Source organism: Megachile rotundata, unplaced genomic scaffold, assembly GCF_050947335.1.
Source record: "Megachile rotundata isolate GNS110a unplaced genomic scaffold, iyMegRotu1 scaffold0032, whole genome shotgun sequence".
Taxonomy (NCBI): Eukaryota; Metazoa; Arthropoda; class Insecta; order Hymenoptera; family Megachilidae; genus Megachile; species Megachile rotundata.
In genome coordinates this window covers 2410355-2424444 of record NW_027473329.1, presented here as the reverse complement: position 1 = coordinate 2424444, position 14090 = coordinate 2410355, and the positions used below count along the sequence as shown (strand labels likewise).

The following is a 14090-nucleotide window of genomic DNA, read 5'->3' as shown; positions in this document are numbered from 1 at the left end:
TTCAAAACGAGCAAAATTGTTCATTGTGGTGTTCAATTGTGCTCAGATAGGATAACTTAACATAACTAGATAGTACAGAATCGAATTACAGCGGATATGTGCGAATTAGAGGCTGAATCGTGCGAAAATGAGCATAATTCGTGCAAAACGAGCAAAATTGTTCGTTGTGGTGTTGAATTGTGCTCAGATAGGATAACTTAACATAACTAGATAGTACAGAGTCGAATTACAGCGGATAAGTGCGAATTAGAGGCTGAATCGTGCGAAAATGAGCATAATTCGTGCGAAACGAGCAAAATTGTTCGTTGTGGTGTTGAATTGTGCTCAAATAGGATAACTTAACATAACTAGATAGTACAGAGTCGAATTACAGCGGATATGTGCGAATTAGAGGCTGAATCGTTCGAAAATGAGCAAAATTCGTTCAAAACGAGCAAAATTCGTGCAAAACGAGCAAAATTGTTCATTGTGGTGTTGAATTGTGCTCAGATAGTGTTCGGGGAATTTGTTCGATAGAGAAATCTCGAATTCAAATTGTCTGCCCGAAATGAAGATTTGCCGGTCTGCACGAACGAAGCTACTCGTTATTCGTTTGTAAGGGTTGGAAGACTGAAAGAGTGTTTTAAAGAGAGATTTAAATGTATTTAAAGAATATAAGTTTACAAAAAAAGACTGTTGACGTTTACTCGCTCGCTTCTATTTACGTACTAGACTCGATCGCGATTACCCCTCCCTTTATACTGGTCTTCCAGGAACTCTCCAGAACTTTGGCGTTACTCGAAATTTCACGATGTCTCGCGGCTGCCCTCCCGCTCCGCACCACTCTCCCCGAGGCCTACGAGGCGGGAAGTACACAAACGGAAGGGAAGCTCGTCGAGACATCGTTCGTCAAATTTAAAAACAAAACACAAACGTTCTGGGAATTTCTGGAGCGATCCTTGACCGTTTCTTGAACATACCGCCCGCCTTCTTCGTAAAGCGAAGAATCGGCTATAGAAAAAGAAAGTAAAAAAGAAAAACAAAAAAAGAAATCCAATGTCGTGATCGCAAGTGTACAAAGGGGGTAAATCGCATAAGCATAAGAAACTAAATGGACATAGCAAAAATGCAAGAAACTAAAGAAAGAAATATAAAGAAATCTACCGCGAGCTTAGAGTTAAAATATATATATACATGAATATATACAGAAAGAGTATATTAAGAGTTGGTGGTAAGGCGTGTCGCTCGGTAAGCCTTTTCTCAGAATTCGGCCGAGCCGAAAGATTGGAATGTGAGAACCACCGACTAGAGGGGCTGGGTGTCAACAAGCCCTACCACCATCTCACGCGAACAGTGTTCACGCGGAATTTTCCGAGCTAAGTGGCGTCCGAAGGAGGCACCGGGAGAGGGCAGATTTTGACGATGGGCCGCGTTACGAAGCCGTTGGCAGTTCGCACGGTAACGACTCGTGTGTGTCCATCAGTCCCCGGGTGTAATGTTTCGATTCTACCCATTGACCATTTTGCTGGCGGTTGCAGCTCGTCTCGAAGAAGTACAAGTCTGCCAATCTCCAAGTTTTCCTTCTGGTGCCGCCACTTAGGGAGTTGTTGGAGCGTGTGCAGGTATTCGTTTCTCCACCTACGCCCTAGATGAGGAATGGTCGGTGGGGCGTGATGCGGTCCAGCGGCAATGAACTCATTAATTGAGAAGCAGGACGACCGCTGAATCGAGCGCAGCGGACACAGTCCCGAATAACCGAGCGTACCAAAGCGCCTCCACGCAGAATCCAGAATTTCCGCAAAAGTAAACTTCTTGTTAATTGTGGTCCTCCATGAAGTGTGCGGTGATGGGAATCCAAAATAAGAAGTCTTGTAAGAGCGCAGGATTTTGCCACGATGATGGGATGTTTTTCCTCGTAGGAGAGCATTGCGTTGGTTAACCGCCCTCCGACTCGAAGCAACCCTTCCTTGTCGAGAAATGGTCGGAGCGAAGCCAATGGAGAACCCTTGGACAGTTCTCGACCTTGACGGAGTTGTTCGATGTCCTTTTCGAAGTGGTTCCGTTGAGATGTTCGTAGAGCGACTCGCAGGGCGTGTGCTCGCTCTAGAGTCCGGATGGGACCCTTTTCGCACGGCTTCCTCTGAGCTAGTCTTGAAAATCTAAAACAATAGGATAGGACTTGTAAAAGACGTGTTAACGAGGAGAAGCGGGAAAAGAGTTCTTCCTCGGTCCTGTTCGTATGCACGTGAACAGTGACCCTCCTCTTTTCCAGGTCGATGGAGTCATCTTCTTCTGGAAGACTAGTTGGCCAGAGGTTGGATGCCTGAGCTAGCCAGGAAGGTCCGTGCCACCAAAGCCTAGAGTCCAGCAGTTCCGAAGGTGAGATACCGCGCGTTGCCAAGTCCGCGGGATTGCTGGACGATTGCACGTGCCTCCACCGATCAGCCGGAATACGTGTCTGAATGCTGGACACCCGATGAGCCACAAAGGGTTTCCAGAGAGATGCATGGCCTCGTATCCAGCTCAGGGCCACACTGGAATCGGTCCAAGCGGTCAACGTTGCCGGTAAGTCCAGACCGTCCCTTACTTGGGTCATGAGTTTTGACAAAAGTACCGCACTGCACAGCTCTAGCCTTGGTATTGTCAGGGCTTTGACTGGGGCCACCTTGGTCTTCGCCACCAAAAGCATGGTTGAAATTTCTCCCTTATGCATTACTCGCAGATAGACGGCTGCAGCGTAGGCCCTTTGAGATGCATCGCAGAACCCGTGCAACTCCACCTTCTCGGTGCGATCTCCCAAGTAGCGAGTCCAGCGTGGAATTGAAAGAGCGTCGAGCTGGCTAAAGGAGGTCCTGAAGGAGTGCCAAGTGGTTTGGATAGCTTCAGGTAGGTCTTGGTCCCAATCGATACCGAGTAGCCAGAGATCTTGTAATAATATTTTGGCGTAAATTAACACAGGTGCTGTCCAGCCCAGTGGATCGAAGAAGCTCGCCACCTCCGAGAGGATCGATCTTTTTGAGATTTTATCCGATTGGCTCATTGGACCGGCGACCCGAAGAGAAAAAGTGTCGTCGCGGGGACACCAGATTACACCCAAGGTACTAACTCCTGTTTTCTCATGAAAGCGGTGGGATTCAGTACTGTCCTCTTCCTGGAGCTGCGGTAGATTCGAAGCCCACTTACTTAGTTCGAATCCACCAGCTCTAAAGATAGATATAACCTGGCGTTTTAATTCGAATGCATTTTCTAAATCATCCGCTCCGGCTAGAATATCGTCGACATATGTATGTCGTTGTATCGCTCGAGCTCCAAGGGGAAAACGACCTCCTTCATCCTTAGCCAGTTGTGCCAGCACCCTCAATGCCAAAAAGGGGGCACAGGCTGTCCCATAGGTGACTGTGGTTAATTGGTAATCTTGCACTGAAACGCCAGGGTTCGGACGCCATAAAATCCTTTGCCAATCCGCATCTGCCTGGTGTACCTTTATTTGACGAAACATTTTAATAATGTCAGTAGTAAAAGCTATACGAAATAGACGCCAGCGAGTCAGAATGAGCCATAAGTCTGTTTGCATTTTAGGTCCAGTTGCCAAGCAATCATTCAGGGAGTATCCTGAAGCGGTCCGGAACGACGCGTTGAAGACTACCCGAATCTTCGCAGTGGGATCGTGCTTCTTCACAACAGCGTGATGAGGTAAATAGTACGCCGGATGCTGGGGATCCGGTTCCGATGCAACCTGCATATGATTCAAGGTTAGATACTCCTTCATAAAGCTACCATAGCTTTCCTTCAAGCTGTCATTTGACGCAAGCCGACGTTCACAGTTTAACATTAATTTTAGAGCTGTCGACCTGGAAGGTTTAAGTGTGGCAACTGGATCTCGGATGAATGGTAAGCAAACAATATACCGACCGTTTGAATCCCGCGTATGAGTTTCCTGGAAATGCCTCTCGCACCTCTCCTCTTCCTCGGATAGTGGGGTTGGCTCCCTCACCTCCTCCACTTCCCAGAACCGTTGGAGAAGCTTGGTGACGGAGTCCTCCGTCTGAGTGTGAAAGCTACGAGCTGTCCCAGTTACCAAAGAGTTGTCTAAGGAAGTGGTCCCCATTAACACCCAGCCGAAAGGGGTGAGTTTAGCGACAGGCGATCCTTCGGGTCCCACACGAGTTCCTTCCTGGAAGAGGCTCCCGCACACATCGGCTCCAAGAATAAGATCCACACGAGATGGCACGCCAAAGTCTGGGTCTGCCAAAGGAAGGCCTTGAAGGTGAGGCCAAGAAGAGCCTTTGACTTGGTGTGTCGGCAACAAAGAAGTGAGCTTCCTTAGCACTAGAGCTCGAACGGACAGCCGGAAGTCTTCGGAATGACGGGAACGGACGACAAAGTTCACTTCACGGGTTGCAACTCCACTTTCTTGTTCCTGGACTCCCGAAATTGCGACCCGTACCGCCCGCCGTGGCAAGCGCAGGGCTTGGGCGACCCAGGAGGTCACGAAGGACGAGTCCGACCCAGTGTCAAGAAGAGCTCGGACTTCGATCATTTCTCCAGACGGCGCCTCCAACTTGACACGGGCTGTAGCTAACAGTGCAACTGAGCGAGACACCGTTAGGGCAAGAGCGTTTGCAGTTGAAGGACCTTGATCGGAAGATAAGCCAGCGGTGTCACCAGACGTTGATGCCTTTTGTACCATCTTTGTTGGAGACGGGCTCGATGTCATTGCATCATGCAGCAGAGTGTGGTGTCGTCGACTGCAGGCCAAGCATTTTTGCGAGGAAGGACACTTCTGCTGCTCGTGTCCAGTGTTCAGGCAGTTGTAGCAAACACCCAGTTCTTCTGCGCGTCCCTTGCGTTTGGCCGGAGATAATGTTTTAAACTTTGTGCAATATCCTAGACCATGATTGCCAGAACAGGAGGGGCATTTCCGGGAAATCGTATTTTTTGTTGTGTGGAAAGTCGATGCAGACTTCTTAACGGCGGTACCCCCTTTAATTTTAGACTTGCCGTCGTTGCTGGGAGTAGCCTGAGCAGCAGGGTCTGTCATCTGAGCGGCATCCAACGCCTGGATGCAGTTTTCCAGGAACTTAGACAGCTCATAGAATGATGGTATCTCCCTAGAATTCACCAAGGAAGTTTCCCAGGCCAGGTGAGTAACTTTGTCCAATTTTTGGGTTAATAGGTAGACGAACCATTCATCCCAGGCTGTGACTGGTTTCTTCAAGGTAGTATATGCTCGAATCGTTTGTCGAAATGTATCGAGCAGTCGTTTTAATTCCGAAGCCGATTGTTGTTTTGCAGGTGGGCAGGCGAGGAGAGCACGATGATGCGAAAATGATAATAAGCGAGAATTTCCGTATCGTAGCTCTAAATCCTCCCAAGCTCCACGGTAACCAGCCTCCGTAATGGGGGTATTTTGAATCACTTCCGCCGCACTTCCGGTCAAACTTGACTTCAGATAGAGGAGTTTTTTAACATCCGATAAGTGGGGTACGTCATGTACCAGGCTCTTAAATAAGTCGCGGAAGCTTTCCCACTGTAGGGGGTCACCGGAGAAGGTCGGAAGATCAATTTTTGGCAGCTGTGGCTGCGCTGCAATCTGCTCGACCTCAGAGCGTAGCGAAGGAGTTCGATCCGCGAGCTGCTGCGCTATCATTGCCGACGTGTTTAAATAGGCCTCCTCTATCGCTGAAAAAACGTCTTGTTGCACATAAGAACTTGCTGCGGCTTCTTTGCATCGCATCAAAGCTCGATGCCCGGAAAAGAAGGAGCTCCAGTAGCGGTCAAGGAGACCCATTCGCTGCTCCAATACGGCGCGAGTTATTTTATCCTTCCCCAGTATGCAAAGGTTGCTCCAGAACCGCTGGATCCAGCCGGCGAGTTCTTCCTGTTCACGTAGGAGGTCGGAGAATAAGGCGGTGTTCGGCATGATGAGATTTTTTTTTTTTGAAGTTCTCACTTAAGTATAATTTTTTAAAATATTTCAGATGCAGCTGTTGAAACCACCGATAGTTGTCACCGAATTTGGATCGACTTCTAGAAGTATCAGCTGTAGCGAGTTTGTAAACACTGACTGGTCGGCCGACACCGAAACGACAACAAGTGACGTCACAGCACGAGTACGAAAGAGAAAAGAAGCGAGGCGACGCGAGCGAGTTGAATTTAGCAGAACCGAAGAAGCGGAAAACACACTCCACTTTTCGAAAAGGCACTCACTAGTTCTCCAGCACAACACTAGTCACTTCCACTCAGGGCACGAAGGAACGGGTTCGTTTCTCGCATCCGGCTCGAAGGACCAAATGTTCGGGGAATTTGTTCGATAGAGAAATCTCGAATTCAAATTGTCTGCCCGAAATGAAGATTTGCCGGTCTGCACGAACGAAGCTACTCGTTATTCGTTTGTAAGGGTTGGAAGACTGAAAGAGTGTTTTAAAGAGAGATTTAAATGTATTTAAAGAATATAAGTTTACAAAAAAAGACTGTTGACGTTTACTCGCTCGCTTCTATTTACGTACTAGACTCGATCGCGATTACCCCTCCCTTTATACTGGTCTTCCAGGAACGCTCCAGAACTTTGGCGTTACTCGAAATTTCACGATGTCTCGCGGCTGCCCTCCCGCTCCGCACCACTCTCCCCGAGGCCTACGAGGCGGGAAGTACACAAACGGAAGGGAAGCTCGTCGAGACATCGTTCGTCAAATTTAAAAACAAAACACAAACGTTCTGGGAATTTCTGGAGCGATCCTTGACCGTTTCTTGAACAGATAGGATAACTTAACATAACTAGATAGTACAGAGTCGAATTACAGCGGATATGTGCGAATTAGAGGCTGAATCGTTCGAAAATGAGCAAAATTCGTTCAAAACGAGCAAAATTCGTGCAAAACGAGCAAAATTGTTCATTGTGGTGTTGAATTGTGCTCAGATGGGATAACTTAACATAACTAGATAGTACAGAGTCGAATTACAGCGGATATGTGCGAATTAGAGGCTGAATCGTGCGAAAATGAGCATAATTCGTTCAAAACGAGCAAAATTGTTCATTGTGGTGTTCAATTGTGCTCAGATAGGATAACTTAACATAACTAGATAGTACAGAATCGAATTACAGCGGATATGTGCGAATTAGAGGCTGAATCGTGCGAAAATGAGCATAATTCGTGCAAAACGAGCAAAATTGTTCGTTGTGGTGTTGAATTGTGCTCAGATAGGATAACTTAACATAACTAGATAGTACAGAGTCGAATTACAGCGGATATGTGCGAATTATAGGCTGAATCGTGCGAAAATGAGCATAATTCGTGCAAAACGAGCAAAATTGTTCGTTGTGGTGTTGAATTGTGCTCAAATAGGATAACTTAACATAACTAGATAGTACAGAGTCGAATTACAGCGGATATGTGCGAATTAGAGGCTGAATCGTTCGACAATGAGCAAAATTCGTTCAAAACGAGCAAAATTCGTGCAAAACGAGCAAAATTGTTCATTGTGGTGTTGAATTGTGCTCAGATAGGATAACTTAACATAACTAGATAGTACAGAGTCGAATTACAGCGGATATGTGCGAATTAGAGGCTGAATCGTGCGAAAATGAGCATAATTCGTGCAAAACGAGCAAAATTGTTCGTTGTGGTGTCGAATTGTGCTCAGATAGGATAACTTAACATAACTAGATACTACAGAGTCGAATTAAAGCGGATATGTGCGAATTAGAGGCTGAATCGTTCGAAAAAGAGCAAAATTCGTTCAAAACGAGCAAAATTCGTGCAAAACGAGGAAAATTGTTCATTGTGGTGTTGGATTGTGCTCAGATAGGATAACTTAACATAACTAGATAGTACAGAGTCGAATTACAGCGGATATGTGCGAATTAGAGGCTGAATCGTGCGAAAATGAGCATAATTCGTGCAAGACGAGCAAAATTGTTCGTTGTTGTGTTGAATTGTGCTCAGATAGGATAACTTAACATAACTAGATAGTACAGAGTCGAATTACAGCGGATATGTGCGAATTAGAGGCTGAAACGTGCGAAAATGAGCATAATTCGTGCAAAACGAGCAAAATTGTTCATTGTGGTGCCGAATTGTGCTCAGATAGGATAACTTAACATAACTAGATAGTACAGAGTCGAATTACAGCGGATATTTGCGAATTAGAGGCTGAATCGTTCGAAAATGAGCATAATTCGTGCAAAACGATCAAAATTGTTCATTGTGGTGTTGAATTGTGCTCAGATAGGATAACTTAACATAACTAGATAGTACAGAGTCGAATTACAGCGGATATGTGCGAATTAGAGGCTGAATCGTGCGAAAATGAGCTAATTCGTGCAAAACGAGCAAAATTGTTCATTGTGGTGCCGAATTGTGCTCAGATAGTGTTCGGGGAATTTGTTCGATAGAGAAATCTCGAATTCAAATTGTCTGCCCGAAATGAAGATTTGCCGGTCTGCACGAACGAAGCTACTCGTTATTCGTTTGTAAGGGTTGGAAGACTGAAAGAGTGTTTTAAAGAGAGATTTAAATGTATTTAAAGAATATAAGTTTACAAAAAAAGACTGTTGACGTTTACTCGCTCGCTTCTATTTACGTACTAGACTCGATCGCGATTACCCCTCCCTTTATACTGGTCTTCCAGGAACTCTCCAGAACTTTGGCGTTACTCGAAATTTCACGATGTCTCGCGGCTGCCCTCCCGCTCCGCACCACTCTCCCCGAGGCCTACGAGGCGGGAAGTACACAAACGGAAGGGAAGCTCGTCGAGACATCGTTCGTCAAATTTAAAAACAAAACACAAACGTTCTGGGAATTTCTGGAGCGATCCTTGACCGTTTCTTGAACAGATAGGATAACTTAACATAACTAGATAGTACAGAGTCGAATTACAGCGGATATGTGCGAATTAGAGGCTGAATCGTTCGAAAATGAGCAAAATTCGTTCAAAACGAGCAAAATTCGTGCAAAACGAGCAAAATTGTTCATTGTGGTGTTGAATTGTGCTCAGATGGGATAACTTAACATAACTAGATAGTACAGAGTCGAATTACAGCGGATATGTGCGAATTAGAGGCTGAATCGTGCGAAAATGAGCATAATTCGTTCAAAACGAGCAAAATTGTTCATTGTGGTGTTCAATTGTGCTCAGATAGGATAACTTAACATAACTAGATAGTACAGAATCGAATTACAGCGGATATGTGCGAATTAGAGGCTGAATCGTGCGAAAATGAGCATAATTCATGCAAAACGAGCAAAATTGTTCGTTGTGGTGTTGAATTGTGCTCAGATAGGATAACTTAACATAACTAGATAGTACAGAGTCGAATTACAGCGGATATGTGCGAATTATAGGCTGAATCGTGCGAAAATGAGCATAATTCGTGCAAAACGAGCAAAATTGTTCGTTGTGGTGTTGAATTGTGCTCAAATAGGATAACTTAACATAACTAGATAGTACAGAGTCGAATTACAGCGGATATGTGCGAATTAGAGGCTGAATCGTTCGACAATGAGCAAAATTCGTTCAAAACGAGCAAAATTCGTGCAAAACGAGCAAAATTGTTCATTGTGGTGTTGAATTGTGCTCAGATAGGATAACTTAACATAACTAGATAGTACAGAGTCGAATTACAGCGGATATGTGCGAATTAGAGGCTGAATCGTGCGAAAATGAGCATAATTCGTGCAAAACGAGCAAAATTGTTCGTTGTGGTGTTGAATTGTGCTCAGATAGGATAACTTAACATAACTAGATAGTACAGAGTCGAATTACAGCGGATATGTGCGAATTAGAGGCTGAATCGTTCGAAAAAGAGCAAAATTCGTTCAAAACGAGCAAAATTCGTGCAAAACGAGCAAAATTGTTCATTGTGGTGTTGAATTGTGCTCAGATAGGATAACTTAACATAACTAGATAGTACAGAGTCGAATTACAGCGGATATGTGCGAATTAGAGGCTGAATCGTGCGAAAATGAGCATAATTCGTGCAAAACGTGCAAAATTGTTCATTGTGGTGCCGAATTGTGCTCAGATAGGATAACTTAACATAACTAGATAGTACAGAGTCGAGGTACAGCGGATATGTGCGAATTAGAGGCTGAATCGTTCGAAAATGTGCAAAATTCGTTCAAAACGAGCAAAATTCGTGCAAAACGAGCAAAATTGTTCATTGTGGTGTTGAATTGTGCTCAGATAGGATAACTTAACATATCTAGATAGTACAGAGTCGAATTACAGCGGATATGTGCGAATTAGAGGCTGAATCGTGCGAAAATGGGCATAATTCGTTCAAACCGAGCAAAGTTGTTCATTGTGGTGCTGAATTGTGCTCAGTTACGATGACTTAACATAACTAGATGGGACAGAGTCCAATCACAGCGGATATGTGCGAATTAGAGGCTGAATCGTGCGAAAATGAGCATAATTCGTGCAAAACGAGCAAAATTGTTCATTGTGGTGTTGAATTGTGCTCAGATAGGATAACTTAACATAACTAGATAGTACTGAGTCGAATTACAGCGGATATGTGCGAATTCGAGGCTGAATCGTTCGAAAATGAGCAAAATTCGTTCAAAACGAGCAAAATTCGTGCAAAACGAGCAAAATTGTTCATTGTGGTATTGAATTGTGCTCAGATAGGATAACTTAACATAACTAGATAGTACAGAGTCGAATTACAGCGGATATGTGCGAATTAGAGGCTGAATCGTGCGAAAATGAGCATTATTCGTTCATTACGAACAAAATTGTTCATTGTGGTGTCGAATTGTGCTCAGTTACGATAACATAACATAACTAGATGGGACAGAGTCGAATCACAGCGGATATGTGCGAATTAGAGGCTGAATCGATCGAAAATGAGCAAAATTCGTTCAAAACGAGCAAAATTCGTGCAAAACGAGCAAAATTGTTCATTGTGGTGTTGAATTGTGCTCAGATGGGATAACTTAACATAACTAGATAGTACAGAGTCGAATTACAGCGGATATGTGCGAATTAGAGGCTGAATCGTGCGAAAATGAGCATAATTCGTTCAAAACGAGCAAAATTGTTCATTGTGGTGTTCAATTGTGCTCAGATAGGATAACTTAACATAACTAGATAGTACAGAGTCGAATTACAGCGGATATTTGCGAATTAGAGGCTGAATCGTTCGAAAATGAGCATAATTCGTGCAAAACGATCAAAATTGTTCATTGTGGTGTTGAATTGTGCTCAGATAGGATAACTTAACATAACTAGATAGTACAGAGTCGAATTACAGCGGATATGTGCGAATTAGAGGCTGAATCGTGCGAAAATGAGCTAATTCGTGCAAAACGAGCAAAATTGTTCATTGTGGTGCCGAATTGTGCTCAGATAGTGTTCGGGGAATTTGTTCGATAGAGAAATCTCGAATTCAAATTGTCTGCCCGAAATGAAGATTTGCCGGTCTGCACGAACGAAGCTACTCGTTATTCGTTTGTAAGGGTTGGAAGACTGAAAGAGTGTTTTAAAGAGAGATTTAAATGTATTTAAAGAATATAAGTTTACAAAAAAAGACTGTTGACGTTTACTCGCTCGCTTCTATTTACGTACTAGACTCGATCGCGATTACCCCTCCCTTTATACTGGTCTTCCAGGAACTCTCCAGAACTTTGGCGTTACTCGAAATTTCACGATGTCTCGCGGCTGCCCTCCCGCTCCGCACCACTCTCCCCGAGGCCTACGAGGCGGGAAGTACACAAACGGAAGGGAAGCTCGTCGAGACATCGTTCGTCAAATTTAAAAACAAAACACAAACGTTCTGGGAATTTCTGGAGCGATCCTTGACCGTTTCTTGAACAGATAGGATAACTTAACATAACTAGATAGTACAGAGTCGAATTACAGCGGATATGTGCGAATTAGAGGCTGAATCGTTCGAAAATGAGCAAAATTCGTTCAAAACGAGCAAAATTCGTGCAAAACGAGCAAAATTGTTCATTGTGGTGTTGAATTGTGCTCAGATGGGATAACTTAACATAACTAGATAGTACAGAGTCGAATTACAGCGGATATGTGCGAATTAGAGGCTGAATCGTGCGAAAATGAGCATAATTCGTTCAAAACGAGCAAAATTGTTCATTGTGGTGTTCAATTGTGCTCAGATAGGATAACTTAACATAACTAGATAGTACAGAATCGAATTACAGCGGATATGTGCGAATTAGAGGCTGAATCGTGCGAAAATGAGCATAATTCATGCAAAACGAGCAAAATTGTTCGTTGTGGTGTTGAATTGTGCTCAGATAGGATAACTTAACATAACTAGATAGTACAGAGTCGAATTACAGCGGATATGTGCGAATTATAGGCTGAATCGTGCGAAAATGAGCATAATTCGTGCAAAACGAGCAAAATTGTTCGTTGTGGTGTTGAATTGTGCTCAAATAGGATAACTTAACATAACTAGATAGTACAGAGTCGAATTACAGCGGATATGTGCGAATTAGAGGCTGAATCGTTCGACAATGAGCAAAATTCGTTCAAAACGAGCAAAATTCGTGCAAAACGAGCAAAATTGTTCATTGTGGTGTTGAATTGTGCTCAGATAGGATAACTTAACATAACTAGATAGTACAGAGTCGAATTACAGCGGATATGTGCGAATTAGAGGCTGAATCGTGCGAAAATGAGCATAATTCGTGCAAAACGAGCAAAATTGTTCGTTGTGGTGTTGAATTGTGCTCAGATAGGATAACTTAACATAACTAGATAGTACAGAGTCGAATTACAGCGGATATGTGCGAATTAGAGGCTGAATCGTTCGAAAAAGAGCAAAATTCGTTCAAAACGAGCAAAATTCGTGCAAAACGAGCAAAATTGTTCATTGTGGTGTTGAATTGTGCTCAGATAGGATAACTTAACATAACTAGATAGTACAGAGTCGAATTACAGCGGATATGTGCGAATTAGAGGCTGAATCGTGCGAAAATGAGCATAATTCGTGCAAAACGTGCAAAATTGTTCATTGTGGTGCCGAATTGTGCTCAGATAGGATAACTTAACATAACTAGATAGTACAGAGTCGAGGTACAGCGGATATGTGCGAATTAGAGGCTGAATCGTTCGAAAATGTGCAAAATTCGTTCAAAACGAGCAAAATTCGTGCAAAACGAGCAAAATTGTTCATTGTGGTGTTGAATTGTGCTCAGATAGGATAACATAACATATCTAGATAGTACAGAGTCGAATTACAGCGGATATGTGCGAATTAGAGGCTGAATCGTGCGAAAATGGGCATAATTCGTTCAAACCGAGCAAAGTTGTTCATTGTGGTGCTGAATTGTGCTCAGTTACGATGACTTAACATAACTAGATGGGACAGAGTCCAATCACAGCGGATATGTGCGAATTAGAGGCTGAATCGTGCGAAAATGAGCATAATTCGTGCAAAACGAGCAAAATTGTTCATTGTGGTGTTGAATTGTGCTCAGATAGGATAACTTAACATAACTAGATAGTACTGAGTCGAATTACAGCGGATATGTGCGAATTCGAGGCTGAATCGTTCGAAAATGAGCAAAATTCGTTCAAAACGAGCAAAATTCGTGCAAAACGAGCAAAATTGTTCATTGTGGTATTGAATTGTGCTCAGATAGGATAACTTAACATAACTAGATAGTACAGAGTCGAATTACAGCGGATATGTGCGAATTAGAGGCTGAATCGTGCGAAAATGAGCATTATTCGTTCATTACGAACAAAATTGTTCATTGTGGTGTCGAATTGTGCTCAGTTACGATAACATAACATAACTAGATGGGACAGAGTCGAATCACAGCGGATATGTGCGAATTAGAGGCTGAATCGATCGAAAATGAGCAAAATTCGTTCAAAACGAGCAAAATTCGTGCAAAACGAGCAAAATTGTTCATTGTGGTGTTGAATTGTGCTCAGATGGGATAACTTAACATAACTAGATAGTACAGAGTCGAATTACAGCGGATATGTGCGAATTAGAGGCTGAATCGTGCGAAAATGAGCATAATTCGTTCAAAACGAGCAAAATTGTTCATTGTGGTGTTCAATTGTGCTCAGATAGGATAACTTAACATAACTAGATAGTACAGAATCGAATTACAGCGGATATGTGC

The 14090-nt window shown here is 43.6% G+C and overlaps 1 protein-coding gene across 1 annotated transcript; it reads right to left on the bottom strand.

Annotated features, from left to right (window-relative positions):
* Positions 1-1624: 1624 nt before the first annotated feature.
* LOC143266126 (uncharacterized) lies at positions 1625-5902 on the bottom strand. Its single transcript, XM_076541763.1, has one exon. It carries the CDS (start codon positions 5900-5902, stop codon positions 1625-1627), a length of 4278 nt encoding a protein of 1425 aa, XP_076397878.1.
* Between the last annotated feature and the right edge of the window lie 8188 nt (positions 5903-14090).

Bases quoted from the DNA above. Each gene is read 5' to 3' on its own strand.
- LOC143266126 (XM_076541763.1), bottom strand. From the start codon at position 5,902: ATGCCGAACACCGCCTTATTCTCCGACCTCCTACGTGAACAGGAAGAA.